This window comes from Microchirus variegatus, assembly GCF_963457635.1.
Source record: "Microchirus variegatus genome assembly, chromosome: 5".
NCBI classification, from domain to species: Eukaryota; Metazoa; Chordata; class Actinopteri; order Pleuronectiformes; family Soleidae; genus Microchirus; species Microchirus variegatus.
Window position 1 is genome coordinate 3,048,586 of NC_139806.1, and position 17,181 is coordinate 3,065,766.

The 17,181-nt window shown below is 38.9% G+C and overlaps 2 protein-coding genes across 2 annotated transcripts; both read right to left on the reverse strand.

The window, feature by feature from the left end:
- Positions 1-371: 371 nt before the first annotated feature.
- Positions 372-9,229, reverse strand: LOC310927530 (kinesin-associated protein 3-like). The gene is made up of 20 exons (XM_083889836.1): positions 9,093-9,229; positions 7,396-7,527; positions 6,722-6,879; positions 6,554-6,615; positions 6,328-6,469; positions 5,609-5,708; positions 5,348-5,472; positions 5,154-5,252; positions 4,107-4,285; positions 3,709-3,871; positions 3,523-3,623; positions 3,338-3,446; positions 3,130-3,242; positions 2,460-2,625; positions 2,200-2,325; positions 2,001-2,099; positions 1,808-1,893; positions 1,569-1,725; positions 1,120-1,204; positions 372-1,019 (listed from the first exon to the last, which is right to left on the reverse strand). Exons 1-20 carry the CDS (start codon positions 9,119-9,121, stop codon positions 917-919), a joined length of 2,334 nt encoding a protein of 777 aa, XP_083745962.1. The 5' UTR covers positions 9,122-9,229; the 3' UTR covers positions 372-916.
- A 1,171-nt stretch (positions 9,230-10,400) lies between these two features.
- Positions 10,401-13,355, reverse strand: pdca (phosducin a; the record flags this gene model as incomplete). The annotated part of the gene is made up of 5 exons (XM_083888902.1): positions 10,401-10,592; positions 11,284-11,396; positions 11,505-11,724; positions 13,082-13,218; positions 13,307-13,355. The coding sequence occupies 5 exons, from the start codon at positions 13,353-13,355 to the stop codon at positions 10,401-10,403; spliced, it is 711 nt and encodes a 236-aa protein (XP_083745028.1).
- Positions 13,356-17,181: the final 3,826 nt, after the last annotated feature.

Genomic DNA, 17,181 nt, shown 5'->3' on the forward strand with positions numbered 1-17,181 from the left:
TAAAACACAAAATAGACTGGTACTGTGTTAGCTAGAGCGACAACATAACCATATACTTCATGCATGGTTACATAACATACTTAACCCGACCGTAAAGAACCTGAGTGGGGAAGCTAACGTGGCGGCTACCCTTTAGCTAGGCTGGTGAATGTATTTCCTTCTTAAAACTGGGCAATAACTGCTAGCATCTTTACCAAATTATGACTCAGGAGACTTTAGCGTTGTCCACAAGTTTATTGATAATGGAAGATGTGAAATTACAAATAAATGTATAAAAACATAAATATTAATTTAACACAATAAGCTTTTTAAAAAAACAAAACATGATTTAATGTGTTCTACTTCCAACTGAAAGTATGACATCGACGTAACAAACTGCACAGATAAAAAGGCCCAGTATCAGAAAGGCCCAACATCCAGCCTTGTGCCACAAGGGGGCGCTTGCAACTTTCCTGGACCTCGTGATTTATGACATGATTCTTGTTTTTCACCGTTAAAATAACCACAACAAAAACATGTGTCCTATCTATGACACAAAAACAAAACGACGTGTAACATAAAGTGATATCAGTGTGTTTCTAGAGAGATTTTGAGAGTTAAAGCATATATATATAGAATTATTTTTACAATATAATTCAAAATATCAAAAAACACATTCAGGATAATCCTGACTTGCCCATCGCATTAGTGTTGGTTGTTTTGTTGCAGCAAAAAAAAAAAAAACTTTTCTGGCAAACGAATGCAGCAGAAATTATTTAGAACTAAAACTTACAGTAGTTTTTTTGTGTGGATTTATCCAGTGATGTCACATTCAGTCATGAGGACACTGGGATTCTCCAAGTGAAATGTCAGACATGCAGATTGTGGATCGAGGGAAGGAGTCTAAGATGAGGTTGGAACGATGCACACTGGTTGTCTATGTGTACTGATAGAGGGGCTGTTCGTCAGGCCTGAAGCCGTAGGCAGTGGCCGGTCGTCCTGGTGACGAGCTGCTCATGTCGAAAACGTCTTTATCGTCTCTGAAAAAAACAAAAAAAACAGAGCGGGGCCGATTAACACAGACTGAGACTGGAGACAAACGGTTACAGTGAAGCGTTAGAGCTAGCAGCGCTAACTCACTCTGTGTGGTACGAGTCTCCGTTCTGACCGTGCAGGTCGCTGAAAAAGTCCGGGCTGATGGAGCCGTCTCCTGGAGTTATTCCATCTGAAAATCACACACAAGGAAATACTACACCCGGGAATTCAAATTTGTCTTAAAAGCCTTTAAAAATCAAACCACTCACTCTCCTTAACCAAAGTCCATAGAGAAAATCACTGATTTTACATCACAGCACACGGGAGTTCCTGATCCACTCTTGTGTCCATCAGTGAGTACAAATGAGTCATTTTGTGTCACTGGTGTTTGAAACCCGTCTTTCACATTTACATAAGTGACGCAAACGTACCACACGAGGCAGCAGTCGACCAGGAGCTCGTGTGTCTGTAGGCTAAAAAAAAGCTGTTTTTCTCTATGGACTTTGGTGCAGTCTGAGGGCTGCTGAGAGCTTGCAGCCTGCAGGGGGCAGTACCTGCGCTGTAGAACAGGTCGGTCCGGTCGTTGTCGTTGTCGTACAGATACGTCTCGGACTCGTCGGCCTGGCGGCTCTCCACCATCTCCAGCCACTGGTTGTTATGGAAACGGAACTTCTCCGACTGGATCTTCCTCCCCCACTCCTCGTCGTACTCCTGCAAGATAAAGATGATTTTTGCGAGATTTAAGAACCGGTTCTCGCGCCTCGCATCGGCCGGCGCGCTGCGCTTCACTTACGGCGATGATGTCGAGCGTGTTGTCGCACACTTTTCTGATCTCGGCGTTCTTGTCGTGCATCAGGTCCGTGAGGTAGGCCGGAGCCTCTGCAGAGACACGGTTAAAGAAAACACATCGCGTGTCTGTGTGTGTGTGTCACTTATTATACAATATCTTCTGCAACCGATGACAGAGTGCATTCTGGGAAGGATACGTGTGTCTTTGATGATGACGTCACGCGTGGCCTGGTGGAAAACCATCTGATAGAAGACGTAAACGATCTGACACACAAACTCGTCGTCTTCCTGTTGAGCTGCATTTAGGTTTAGTGTCCAGAAAATGAGTGTATTATAAAGCTCCCAGATTAAGTATGTATGTGTGTGTGTGTGTGTGTGTGTGTGCACGTGCGTTACCATTCAGTAGTTCGATAAGGGCAGGTATGATTCCAGATTTGGCCAGCATGGCGGCACAGGCGTCGTCCATGGAAACCGTTCCAATCATAATCACCACCTCTAAGATGAGGTCGTCCTCTGCTGAGCCTGAATCAGTGATGAGGGACGTGTAAGTTTTGCTGAGCAGCAGCGCCCTCTTTAGGCACAACCTTGCAGCGTACCAGTGTATCAACTATCATCTTATACTGTACTTTCTTTAAAACTCTCCACAACCTAATCACCTGGTTTGAGTCTGTCTTTCAGGAAAGGAACGAGGTTGTACTCCTTCAACACCAGCTCCCAGTCCAGGTCGGGGATGGTGAGGTTGGCCAGCGTTCCCAGACACTCCAGAACCCACTCCTCCTCCTCCTCTGCACAGATCTCTGCTGCCAGGTCACCAACATAATCCTGACGAGAGAGGGAAACGGATGTACATTACGAGAATTTTTTTTTAATTTTGAGAAAAAAATCAAAAATTGTGAGATTTTTTTTTTTTAAGAATTTTTTTTTTAATTTTGAGATTTTTTTTTTTTTAATTTTGAAAAAAAAGTTTTTAAAATGTTATGGTTTTTAAATTTTGAAAAAAAAGTTTTTTAGATTTAGATTTTTTTTTTTAATTTTGAGAAAATGTTTTTAAAATTTTGAGAAAATGTTTTTAAAATTTTGAGAAAATGTTTTTAAAATTTTGAGAAAATGTTTTTAAAATTTTGAGAAAATGTTTTTAAAACTTTGAGAATTTTTTTTTTAATTTTTGAGAAAAAAAAGTAAAATTTTGAGAATTTCTTTTTTTACATTTTGAGAATAGAAACTCCAGTTTTCTCTATGGACTTTAGTGTGGGAGAACAGAGCGGTTCACAAATGTCTGTGTAACTATTCCTCATTTTGTTGGTGGGTTATTTTTTGGTGTCTCACTATGAACATAGGTTTGGTCGCTCCGTCGTGCTGCGAGATGTTTCTGATCATCTTCATCAGCAGGCAGTGCTTGGTCTTCAGAGCCCTCTTCATGAGCATCCTCAGTCCATTTCCTACAGACGGAGAGAGACACACACTATCAGAACTGTATTTAGGAAAGCGTGAAAGACATTAACTGATGAATGAGAGCGTTCGCTGCAGCCCAGACCTTCACATATAAGTTGTGCGTTCTTCTTGTTCGCCGCCAGGTTGATGCAGATGGTGATGAGCTCGGTCTCAGTCTCCTCCTCGCCGCACTCGAACAGCATTTGCATGAGCTGCACGAAGACGACACAATCAAACAAGTTCAAGTAAAACTGATTTCATTGGCTGTTGTTGTTGTTGTTGTTTTACCTGAGGTATGCAGTCGGTGTAAACAAACATGCCCTTGAAGCGGTCGTCCATGCTGATGTGATACAGGACGCGCATGATGATCTGACGGTGGTTCTCGTCACCTGCGCGACAAAGGTTTGCGTGTGACGCGCGTTGTACGCTCTGTGAATGTCGTCTGAATGCGCTAATATGTGTGTGTTTATTTACCCAGCAGGCCGGCCAGTTTCGGTAACAGTCCGACTTCCACCATCTTGGCTCGGAGGCCAGAGTCGAAGGAGAGGTTGAAGAGCAGACGCAGCGTCACGTTTAGCAGATCCTCGTGGTCGCAGGGAACCAGGCGAGCCAGTCGCTCCACCGTGTCCACCTCAGCCTGGAAAGGTCAAAATCAATGACACGCATGTAAATATTAGCATTTTAGCTCAATAGCTTCCAGGTCATGTGACCTAAAGACTCTAACTAAACTTTTCATACATTCAATACCCATGTTTTATTTTGAAAACAGGAAGTCTCAAAGTATTTGCCATAGTGTTGGCGGTAAGGGCGCACTTGAAATGTTGGAGCGTGAAATCGAGAGACGGCTAGCTTGACCGCACCCACTCGCTCACCATGTCGTTCTTGTTCTCCAAGAAGATGGACAGTTTCTTCAGGAAAGAAACCACCAGGACCAGCAGCTCCTCGTCGTCCCGGTCCAGGACTTTGACCAACAGAGTGACGATGTTCTTGTTCCTCATCTTCAGCTCCGTCCTCGTGTCCTCGGCGAGGTTCAGCAGCAGGTAAATAGACACTGACACAGAGCAAGAAGCACGTTAAGTACGTGTGGTTGTATAAGACAAAATCTTAAAAATCTGTGTTTGTTTTAAATCAAATTCCATTGCTTTAAAAACTGCTTATTTCACCGCACCAAAGTCCATAGAGAAAATGGCGATTTTAAATACCAGCACACAGGAGTTGCTACCCCATCACTATTCAAATGTGTCAAAATAAAAAAAAAGAATTCTCAAAATTTTTGATTGTTTTCTCAATTTTTTTTCTCAAAATTAAAAAAAAAATCGCAAAATAAAAAAAAATCGCAAAATTTTAGATTTTTTTTAAAGAAAAAAGGTAAAATTTTGAGATTTTTTTTAAACATTTTGAGAATAAAAACTCGTGAAGCGTGAAGTCCTGATTGTTAAAATTAGTCTTATATGTAACCCTAAACTGAGGCAGGTTATTTGTAGCGCTGCTCTTTTCGTTTAATAAAACACACCGCTTCAGTTCCGCTGTAGGCGCGCTAACGGCGCTAAAGGGGCTAACGGAGCTAACTGCTAAACATTGCCTGGACTCCGCTGTCGCGGCACGTAAACATGACGTCACACGCGTCTTTTTCCAGTCAGTCGTCATGGAAACGCGTCATGCGCTATTCATGCTAACTACGTGTTACTTTATGACTTCTGTTTTCGGAAATCCTTCATTAAAAATCACTGATTTTCTCTATGGACTTTGGTGTAAGAGAGTGAGCCATATATGAACTTCAGTGTCCAGTAGGTGAGATATTTTAGCTTTAGCTAACGTGTTCTTAAGACGGTATGCACTTGAGCTCTGTAGAGATTTTACTACGTGACTAAGTGGCTAGTGGCCTGTTTTTCCTGGTTCCCGGCTCCATGTGGCTGTACCTCGGAGTAGCTGCTCCTGTTTGGCGCGCAGACCTTGATATTTCCTCATAGCTTTGTCCTGGTCTCGTCTCAGTGTGCCGTTCTCTGGTGCCGACTCACGTGCGCGGAACAGGGTTAAGGAAAACGATGGTCAACGCGAAAGTTTCTTGTAGGCGATTCATGAAAACACAATTTAGGGCAGAGCAAAAGGATATAAGCTTTGTTTTTCTTGCGCAGCTCCTCGCACCACATGTCGTGTCTCTTCAGCTCGTGCTCCAGCACGCTCATACACAACGCTCCGATTTTATAATGACTCACCACTGCGTGAAACTGGGAGAAACTGGAAGAAGAAGAAGACAATGCTTAATGAAAACACAAACAGCGTATAAATAGGTTAATATAGACGGTGCACAACAAACAGATGCAAGGACATAAGTGTGTGTGTGTGTGTGGGTGGGTGTGTGTGTGTGTGTTACCTAGAGAAGCAGAAGAAGATGTAAATGATGATGGTGGCGAGCTCCACACTCTGTTTCCAGTCCTCCCTCAGAACTCTGGCCAGAGCGCCGAGAGCTGCCTCTAAACACACACACACACACAGACCTTTCAAGGACCATTCAAAGACTTTCCAGGACCGATTCCCAAAAGAGACCATAAAAACAACCTACGACTGGCTTTGATGCCAAACTTCGGATCAAATCGTCCCCTTGATAAGCTCTGAAGTCTGATGTTGAGAAATTTTTTTTTGAGAAAGAATTTTCGTGAAGTAAATGTTTTAAAAAGTCATTATTTTGAAGGAAGAGCAATGAATAGCAATGAATAATTAATTTGAGAAATAAAAATTTTGAGGAAGAAAACATTTGAGATAAAAATTAATTTTGAGGGAAAAAAAAAAATTTTGAGGGAAAAAATTTTTTTGAGGAAAAAAATGTGAGAAATTTTTTTTTGAGGAAAATTTTTTTTGAGGGAAAAAAATAAATGTTTTAAAATGTCCTTATTTTTTAAGGAAAAGATGTATTGAGGCCCATTTCCAATGTTAGAAGGCTTATTGGATGATGAAACCCTTGTGCAATGATGTTCGCACAGCTGAAAACAGTTTCGCTGGTTCTTTGACGAAAGGTCAATACATTATTTTGAATTGAAGCGGGTGAGCACACATCTGTGAACATGAGGCTGATTTTAGAGAGTGAACACTCACCGTTGTGCAGCAGCTCCTCCAGGTTGGCCGGGTTACGAGCGAGCTGCAGGATGAGCGCAGAGCCTCGGATCTTCTCCGGGATTCCCTCGTAGAGCAGCTCCACGTACTCGTCCACCCTGGTGATGTTGGCCTCCTCGTTCAACTGCGCGGACAAAGTTCGTGAAGAATAACTAAATATTTGTGAAAAGTCTGATTCCCAGACGAAAGTGGAATTGTCGACTCTTACCTCCATCCCTTCAAACGGGGTCAACTCTCTGGGTTTCACGCTTCTCTTCTCCTTCTTCTCCACTGAGGACAACAACAACAACAAGTGAGTGAGACCAGGAACGGAAATAAAACACAAGTTTAAGATTTTAAGCTTGCAAGCTATGCGGGTGTGTTAATGCTGACTCACGTCTGCCCTCCACTGGCGATGACTTCCTGTTCTGCAGGTAGTAGAGAAGCTGCTCCACCTCTGGCAGACGGGAGTGAGGGATGAGCTTACACTCCTCCACCACCTTCTTGGCCAGAGCGCCCACATCTGTGGTGGGGGAGAGACTTTTCACACGGATTCTGGAGGAGGAGCCGAGACACAAAAGAGGGAACGTGAGGGACTTCAGTTTTTTATTACACATAAACACGTATTAAATCAGGTTTGGTAAACACTGATGTATGAATCGGAATATTTTCTAATCTCGGAATGTGAATATTTTCTAATCTTGGAATGCCAACATTTTCTAATCTTGAAATGTGAACGTTATCTAATCTATGAATGTGAATGTTTTCAAATCTCAGAATGTGAATATTTTCTAATCTCAGAATGTGAATGTTTTCTAATCTGGGAATGTGAATATTTTTCTAATATCTGAATGTGAACATTTTCTAATCTCAGAATATGAACATTTACTAATCTCTGAATGTGAAAATGTTCTAATCTCAGAATGGGAACATTTTCTAATCTCTGAATGTGAACATTTTCTAATCTCTGAATGTGATTTCCAGGTTTCCCTGAGGGAACCTCCTGAGGGATTAATAAAACCCTATCTAATCTAATCTAATTTAATCTCAGAAGATCTTGAGAACACTCACATTTTTTGTCCTTCCTTTCGGTCGCCCAGCATGTGACCTCCGCTCTCTGCCAGTATGGACGCCTCCACCTCGTAGTGGACCACCAGGGCCGCCTCCGTGGGGTGGACATCGAGGCCGCCCACCGTCACTTTGCTTTGGGAGGCGAGAGACGAACAGACGGGTGAGTTAAAACTCCTTCTCAGATACATATTTTTTTTTAAATAATATTATTTCCATTATTGAACAGTATTGATAAGACGAGATCATTTGTTTTGGCTGGAAATGACAGTTCCTGACTGAAATCTGCAGATGTTCAACTTTATAAGACAATATGTTCTGACTAGAAGATAAATCGTCAACTACTTTGATAATCGCTTAATCGATTTGAGTGTTTTTGAAGATTTAGAACAAGTTTTCTGATTCTTGAGCTTCTTAAATATAAGGATATTTTCTGGGTTTCTTTGCTCCATATAACAAAGACGTCATTAACACTGAATGCAGACACTTTACTGACCAGAAATAATGAAAACTAATCGTTCGCTGCAGCCATAGAAAACATTTCTGTTTCTCAGAAACTTTATAAATACTGCAAAGTTAAAAAATAAATAAAATGGGCATTATATATTGGCAATCAGATGCACTGATTTCTACAGATTTAGCATTAAATGTCTTGTTTTGTCCACAAACCAAATTAATTTTAGCATATATTTATATATATTATATATTTTTATATAGGGGCAAATGAACCAGAACATATTCATAATTAAGAAGCTGACAAATCTGAGAACTCATATAAGACTAACACCCAGTCGATTAATCAATTATCAAAATTGTTGACAATTGAGAGAAAAATGTGTTTTGTTTTGTTTTCTCTGATATTCTGGATTATCTCATGGATGTTATAGAAGAAGCAGTAATAATCATTGGGCTTTAGCCTAAATACCTTTATTAGTTATCATCTGTGTAAACATGTAAATGTGATTGTTTTTCGATTTACTTTCTGTCATTTGCGTATTTACACAAACTGTTACGCTTTGTTGTTTATAACGTATCATCCAAACTAAACGTTACATTATATTAATGCCGCAGAATTGTCGTTAAACCTATTTTCAGCCACAAAAATCAATAATATTATACATAAACAGACACGCCCAGAGACAGAAACATGCTAGCTAAACGGCTAACGTGTTTCCACTTGGGCTCAGATTATGAAATATCGATAATAATCTCGATTTTACAGCTCAAATTACCTGCTAGTTATAATGTACACTAACTAGTGATACTACTTAACAGGATGTAACGTATAGCGAGATTAGCGGTAACCCAGACAACCCAACTGAGGAAATGTCTCGCCAAAGCCCCTTTAAAAATCTGCGTATTTTAATATCGTCGTGTTTACCGTTTAGCAAAGGCTTGAGGCGGGTATTTGTGCATTTGTTCACAGTCTTGTGGTTAATTCGGCATGGTGTTAATAACGCTGTTACGCACAGGTTTTTGTTTATTAAGGTGATTTTTAAAAAGGGTTTTATTAGCTGCTTAGGCCTCGTGATCTCAGTCATTCGAAGCGACAGAATCCAGATAAAAGATTAAAAACTTGTGTTTTCCTTTCATGTCGCGAACGATTTAGAACCACAGCGACGGCTACGATGTAGTAAAGTGTACATAAACACACCCATCATCACAGAGATACAGGCTAACCGCGCTAGCTTTAAACTCACCGTTTGAGGTAACGCGCGTCATCCTGCATCTTCCTCAGGTGTAAATTTTTTTTTTCTTTTTTCCAAAATAAACCTATTGATATCGATCACATCGATCAAATATCTTAAATCTCGACAATAAAAAAACCGTGTGTGAATCCCCGGCTCCGCTGTTTCCACCTAAACAACACTAGACTACAAACATGGAGCGCTTCTTCCTACTGCTTTTGGCGCATTACCGCCCCCTACAACTCCGGAGTGGAACTACAACACATGAGGGCGTACTACCCATCAACCTGTGTATACTTTCTCCAAAAACATGATTGGATGATATTTGATTTATTTCCTTGTTAATTTAATTTATTAATTGAACTTTCATGATATTAAACATTTACCACATTTATTCTATTCATCAATTTATAGATACATTGGTAATAAAATGAGGAATGTGACACAGACACACTTTGATAACGTAATCTTTATTTGGAGAGCAATGATATAACTGCACATCTAACAGCTTATAACACTATAACATACTGTAGAATTATATTTATGTTAACGTTTTGTTTATGTAGTGTATATATATGTTTATTAGACCATATTTTGTTATGTCTCTATTTCTTGTTTTTTATTCTATTGACCTGTAAATACTGATAAAATCTTCTGGATAAAATGCACATAATTTTTTTTATTAAATCCTGAACTTTGACCTCCGTATACTATTAAAATACTCATGTTTTGCTGCGTCAAACGCTGAGACTCTACTGACTGCAATGATTGGTAGACGGCGGTAGGTGGCGCCACATGCCCAAACATGATTTTCGAAACATAAACATGATTTGCAGTCTGCAAAATATTTTTTTTAATGCAAATATTTTGTCTGTACTGTTGTTGTTGGTGAGTTCAGTTTGTTATATGAATATTATTCCTGAGTCTCTGTGACATATTAGGAGGATTTTGGTGCAAATTTTAGTGCATAATGCACCTTTAACCTTATTTATTTGCATATTTGGTCGTGGGAAATGGGAGGAATGGTTTTGTATGTGTGGTTTTTAAAAAAAGTGCAACACAAATGAAGCTTTATTTATTGACCTACTTGTCAGTGGATGCTCACTGTTGTGCGTGTCTGTATTGAAATATACAAGTGTATATATATATATGTTCATTGGCCACTTTATTAGGTACAAATGATGCCTTAAAAAGGGGCATCTTTCACCTGACGGCGTTTTCTTTCATTCATTCTTTGGAACTTCCAGTTTTAGAGGTGTACCTAATAATGTGGCCAGCTTTCTTTTACTCATGTGAATTATATTATTCCGTTATATTAATCTATTCCACGTCGCCTCCCTCATCGTCCTCCTCGTCGCCACAGGCGGTGCAGTCCTTCTCGGGCAAGAGGCCGTATTCGTTAAGAAACGCCTCCACGTCGGTGGCGAAGAACTCTTCCTGGAAGTTCTTGGTGACAGCGAGGAAGTTCCCCAGGAGCTCGCCTGCCTTGTACACCAGCAGCGCAGGGAGGACCTGAGAGATTAAGAACAGGAACACGGATTAAATACGTACGGGTTTATCAATTTGTTGTGTCGGTCGAATATCGAATTTCAGTGCTTTATGTCTAATATTATGACCATATCTGTAACACAATAATGTCATTTTGGAATTGAGACACTCGTTAAATCACCTGCATGTTATTTGAAACATATACACATAATTATTTACTAAAAAGTTAAAAAGTAAAATTCTACAAATTTGTTTGGGGACCCTAAAAAAATCACCTGTGACCCACCTGTGGGTTCCGACCCAGTGTTTGGGAATCAAGTACCCAGAGAGAGGCATATTCTAAGGCTATAAAACCCCCAAAAAAACAGGTTTTTTTATTTCAAAGCAAATTTATACACTTATTTATGGGCCGTATATTCAATACGTGCCAATAAATGCCCGGAAATTCCATAAATTGTTGATATATTGTAAAAAGCCACAACACGACTCAGCTAAAATGTTGATTGTTATTTACATTTTGTGTATGTGTGTACATATATGTATATATTTGTGTATATACTGTATATATACATATATTTATAGGATTTTTCTAGATTTTACATTTTGATCTGTCCGATATCCGATCCAGTGATTATGACCAGTATCGGTTCCAATACCGATATTGACCGATACCGACTCCATCCCTAGTCCTGAGCCAGCGTTTGGGAAACCTCACCTCGGAGGAGAAGCGCTCGGAAGCGCCCGTCGCCACGGCATCAATCCGACAGAACTTAACACTGGAGTACTCCAACGCCAGGCAGTCCAGACACGAGTTCAACTGTTCACAGCCTGGAGAAGGAGAGATCGCGTTAGCACACACGCGCGTTAGTCGCGTAAGTCGTGATATCGACATAGCGTATTTTTCTGCTATGTATTCGTTAAATAAAGTAAACAAACCTTTGACCTGGTGCTGGTACACGTGGACAACCACCAGGGTGAGCTGATGCTCCTTCTCGATCACTTCCAGGAAGGCCTCCCCGCTCTCCAGCTCGTGGACGACGTCAAACGTGGGGCCGAAGCTGAGGCGCTCGTGCATCTCCTGCATGCACTGCTTCCTGTAGCGCTTCAGGCTGCGCTCGTCCTCCTCTCGGATCAGCTCGTACTCCTGAGCGCTCATCTGCAGGTGAGGCGAAGGGTCACCGCAGGGCCGTTTCTAGCTGTTTGGGGGTCCTACGCGAGATGCTATTTGGGGGCCCCTATTTTTTTTCAAACTCGAGGTGGAGATTCCTAACTTTTTTTGATTACCTCAGAAACACATGCTTTGCAAATATATGCATAATGAATGCATCCAATACATGCAAATAAAGACAGGTACTTTTCATTCTAAAAAAATTTAATAAAATATGAGTCTGAACTTGCAGTTTGGGGTCCCCCTGGTGGCTGTGGGGCCCTATGCAGCTGCACAGTCCGCATATAGCAAGAAACGGCCCTGGGTCACTGCCACGTACAACAGATCTGGCATTGTTTTACCGTGTGTTTTTCTGCGTGTTACTACCAGAGGCGATTCTAGAGTCTGTAGGGGCCCTAAGCAAAATTTACCAGGGGGCCCTTCCTTCCAACCAGTGTTCATCACCATAATGTTATAAATAATCTGACACCAAGGAAAAATTTATGAGTTAAATTTTTTTTTTTTTTCGAAATGAATGAAATAACATGGAAAAACTTATAATTAAAAAGTTTGTGAAAATATAAATGTAAAGAAGAATAAAATAATACTGTAAATAGCTGTTAAAAACCTATATGAACTTAGTAAAAAACATACATTACACTGTAAAGAACCCACATTATAAAACAATATAAATATATAGAACAATAAAATACTGTAAATAAGTGAAAAAAACATATATAAACTGAGTAAAAAAGATATGAATTACACTGTAAATAATCCTCTTCATTTTCCAACTTGCAGAACGATAACTTCACACAGGTTAAAGTGAGGTGGGGCCTCTTTAGGGAGGTTTACTACTGAGATGTCATTGTTGTTTAAGGGGGACGGGGAGGCGGCTGCTCACTGCACATTTCAGTAAAAACAGCCCTCAGGCTCCGAGTGTTGGAGGGGGGGGGGGGCCCCTATCGGCTTGGGGCCCCAAGCACACAAACTGTGCCTCTGCTTACGACTGTCTGCGACCATGGCGCTGTATGAAAAATGTCATTTAAATTCTTCAGTTTCTTGTTCTGAAAGAGTTGTTATATAGTGATATTTGGATAACTCTTCCAACCTTCATTTTTTTGCATGTTATTTGAAACATATACATGTGGATTTCCATTAAAAAGTTTGGTAAAATTCTGCAAATTTGTTTGGGGGACCCCTCAAAAGATCCCCTACGACCCATCTGTGGGTCCAGACCCAGTGTTTGTGAGCCAATGACCTAAATTACATATAGAGAGGCATATTCTAAGGCTATAAAATCATATTTATACTGCTCACAAACAGAAATAACCTTGTTTAGGGATGGGTTGACACGCTGAAGTACCTTTCTGTTGTGTCTTTCCTTGTCCTCGTCTCGTGGAATGGACATTTGTCTCAGCAGCTCTCTCTTGTTTTGAGGCAGCGCCTGATCCACGGTGTCCAACTTAAACCTCCGCCAGTCATTGATTACACCTTTGGGACCTGTGAGCAACGCCGAGGAAAACTTTATTAAAACATAATTCTCCGTTATACAGACTTACTAAAAAAAAAGCACATATGTGTGTTTGACCTGTGTAATTGGCAGGTAATTCTTCTTCTTCCTGTAGAGAGCTGGACATCTTAGCAGTAACCTGCAGTTCATAGAAAACACAGACGAGGCTCATGATAAAAGCCAGATGACGTCGTGACGACCACTCAAAGCTGCACACGGCTACTGTCGTCCTAAATCGCTGCGTTGGCCGGGAATCGAACCCGGGGCAACTGCTTGGAAGGCAGCTATGCTAACCACTATACCACCAACGCCTGTCAGTGGATTGCATTGATATGAAAATGTACTAGTACGGATGTCATGGATGCCAGAGAGAAAACTCCAGGCTTTGTCCCAAAACTCACCGAATCAGTAGCAACATTTAACTTCTCATCCGAGACACTTTCTTCAGTCGGATCTGAAGAGGTTTCTTCAGAAGCATTTTCAGTTTCCTCAGAGCTGAAGAGGTTTTCTCAGTTTCTGCAGAAGCTTCGTCAGTTTCTGCAGAACTGGAGAAGTTTCCTCCAAACTTAATGTCTGAGAAAACTTCTTTAGATCAAGAAACTTCTTCAGATTAAGAAACTTCTTCAATTCGAGAAACTTCTTCAATTCAAGAAACTTCTTTAGATCAAGAAACTTCTTCAGATTAAGAAACTTCTTCAGATTAGGAAACTTCTTCAATTCAAGAAACTTCTTCAATTCAAGAAGCTTCTTCAGATTAAGAAACTTCTTCAATTCAAGAAACTTCTTCATTTCAAGAAACTTCTTCAGATTAAAAACATCCTCAATTCAAGAAACTTCTTAAATTCGAGAAACTTCTTCAATTCAAGAAGCTTCTTCTGATTTAGAAACTTCTTCAATTCAAAAAGTTTCTTCAGTTCAAGAAACTTCTTCAGATTAAGAAACTTCTTAAATTCAAGAATCTTCTTCCGTTTGTTCAGAACTAAAAGAACCTCCTCAGAACTTCTTAATTTCTGAAAAAGCTTCTCACTTTTTGAAAAGGCTCATGGATGAAACTCAATAATCAACAGTTGCCTACTGCAGCTTTAAATCCACATGCCAGAGATAAAACCCTAAACAACCGTTTATGGTCAAAGTGTTGATACTGAACATGATACTGAATCGTTCACCATGTCCTCGCACTTTGTCTCACACTTGTCACGTCCACTTAATCTGAGCCAGTCTAAAGTTTACTTATCAGATTACGCAGAGATTATCATCATCAGCAGTCTGACGTATGCAAACGCCTGGGCACATCTCAGTATATACTTATTTATGATTGAGTCCAACAACACTTATTATAATAATTTAGATGGAAAATGTCAATTTTATGTGAATTTCTTTTCCAGTAAATGATGAACTTAATTAATTTTTTAAGACAAATTCAAAGAAGAGCTTCAGAAAACGAAGCAGGGATTATCGATAACATCGAGACACGTTCAGCATTTGCAAACAGACACTGCACAAGAAATACATATTTTGTATAAATATGAGATGTAGACAGCTACAATATATTATTTATATGTATATTTATACATATATAAATGTACATATACAATATTTAAATACACCACAGATACGTGAATGCAAAAAAATCAAAATACAAAAACAAACCTAGAGATACTTGGTACTTACCAAAATACAGCACAACTGTTCCCCGTGTGCTGAGAGAGAATTGTTATTTCTTATCAGTTTGATCGGTTTCTTGCACCTTGTTTCTTTCGCTCGACCTTTTTCTCTGTTGCAGTTATTCCTAATCCTCCATCAGTGCCGACATAAACACACACACACCAGATTAGAAAAGGGTGGACACACACACACACAGAGAGAGATGAGGGATTATAAGCCTTATTATCTTCACTGTCATCCTCATCATCACTGTAATGATAATATGGCGTCTATATAACACGATTAGCGTTGACACAGAGGGGCTCAGTGATGTGGAGCGAGATACAAGAAAAGACAAGGAGAGGAATTTCAAAATGCAAATGTCGATAAAATAAAAAAAGAAATGACATGAAGAAAATATTGAAGATGAAAGTATAAAATATCTAAAATATCTATATTATTTGCAGTGTTTTGTGGAACATCTCATATTGGGTTTGGACAGGAAATCATCTTCTGCTCACTCCCTGCACCAAATCCCATAGAAAAAATCAACGATTTTTCCATTCGCGGCTCTAAGGAGCCGTTGATCCACGACCGCCTTCATCTGTGAGTTCAAGTCACTTTGTGAGTTTTCAAATTTAAAATATTCCGTTAGGATTTATTCAGGCAGCACGAACTCACCAAACAAGGCAACAGAGCAGCAGAAACTCATGCGTCCTCACAGACAAAAGACGCTCATTTTCTCTATGGAATTTGGTGCAGATAAAAAACTACGTACATTTGCATTTAAAATGCTTTTTTCATGATTAAAACAAGATTTCTGATTGTTTTAGCTTCGTAAATGTGAATATTTTCTTAGTTTCTTTGCTCCACATAACAAAGGAATCATTAAAATGTAATCATTCTGGTTTGTGGACAAAAACAAGACATTCGAGAACATCATCATTTCCAGGTCTGACAAACACTGATCAACATTTAACATTTTCTGACATTTTATGGACTAAACCAGTGTTTCCCAACCCTGGTCCTCAGGTAACTCTGCCCTGCCATGTTTTAGATGTTACCCTGCTCCAGAAACACCTGATTCAGATGATTTAATTTTTGAAAAAAAAAAGAAGATGAAAGTTGAAGCATTACATTTTTGGGGAAAATAAGACAAAAGTTGACATTACATAAAAAAAAATAAAAAAAATAAAAAATGTTTTAACAATTTTTAACAAAAGTTGAAATATGACTTTTTTTGACAATTTTTTTACAAAAATCAAAATATTTAATTTTTTGAAAAAATTTAAAATTTGAAAAAATGAAATTATTTAAAAAAATTTTTTTTGACATGATTTGAAACATTAAATTATTTGGAAAAAAATAACTGACAAAAGTTTGTCATTAGGCTTCTGCAGAGCTGGCCATTTATTTGATTTTGGAGCCTGGCAACATCTAAAACACGGCAGGACAGTGTTCCCTGAGGACCAGGGTCGGGAAACACTGAACTAAACGATTCATCAATTAATCGAGAAAATAATCGACGGATTAATCGATTACCAAAATAATAAATAGTTAGTAGCAGCTCTAGAGATAATAGTCGTGAATATGTTCTTATAGCAGATGTAGACTTTGGTTTCCATACATATTTTTTCCCCCACTAAACTAAACCAAAAATGTCAAATGCTTGTCATTACAACATTGATCCAGTAGGTGTCACTGTGTGACTGAATACGGAAACTATTATAGTTGAATTGAATTGAATGACTTTATTCCTTCTCCCGGGGGGAAACACACATTTACAACATTTCAAGAGGTGCAGAAATGTGCAAGGCTATAATAAGTAAAAAGAAATAAAAAAAACGGAGTAAAAATAGGATAAATAAAATAAAATACAATATAGTAAAAAAAATACACTCTAAATATGAGTAAAACTAGAATAAAATAAACTACAATATAGTAAAAAAAAAATGACATTCTAAATATAAGTAAAACTATAATAAAATAAAATACAATATAGTAAAAAAAATGACATTCTAAATATAAGTAAAACTAGAATAAAATAAAATACAATATAGTAAAAAAAAATACACTCTAAATATAAGTAAAACTAGAATAAAATAAAATACATTATGGTAAAAAATTACACTCTAAATATAAGTAAAAAAGAAATAAAGCGTAAAAATAGACTAAAATAAAAATACAATAGGGTTAAAAAATTTCATTAAATTACACGCTAATGTAGATAAAGTAGAGATAAGAATAAAAATAAGATAAGAAAACACAATATACAAAAATGTACACAGAGTGTACACAGAGGTGAGTGG

Bases quoted from the DNA above. Each gene is read 5' to 3' on its own strand.
- LOC310927530 (XM_083889836.1), bottom strand. From the start codon at position 9,121: ATGCAGGATGACGCGCGTTACCTCAAACG. The intron at 6,880-7,395 runs GTGAGTGTTCTC...CTCCTCCTCCAG, and splicing joins CGAAAGGAAGGACAAAAAAT to AATCCGTGTGAAAAGTCTCT. The intron at 6,470-6,553 runs GTAAGAGTCGAC...TTGTCCGCGCAG, and splicing joins CCCCGTTTGAAGGGATGGAG to TTGAACGAGGAGGCCAACAT.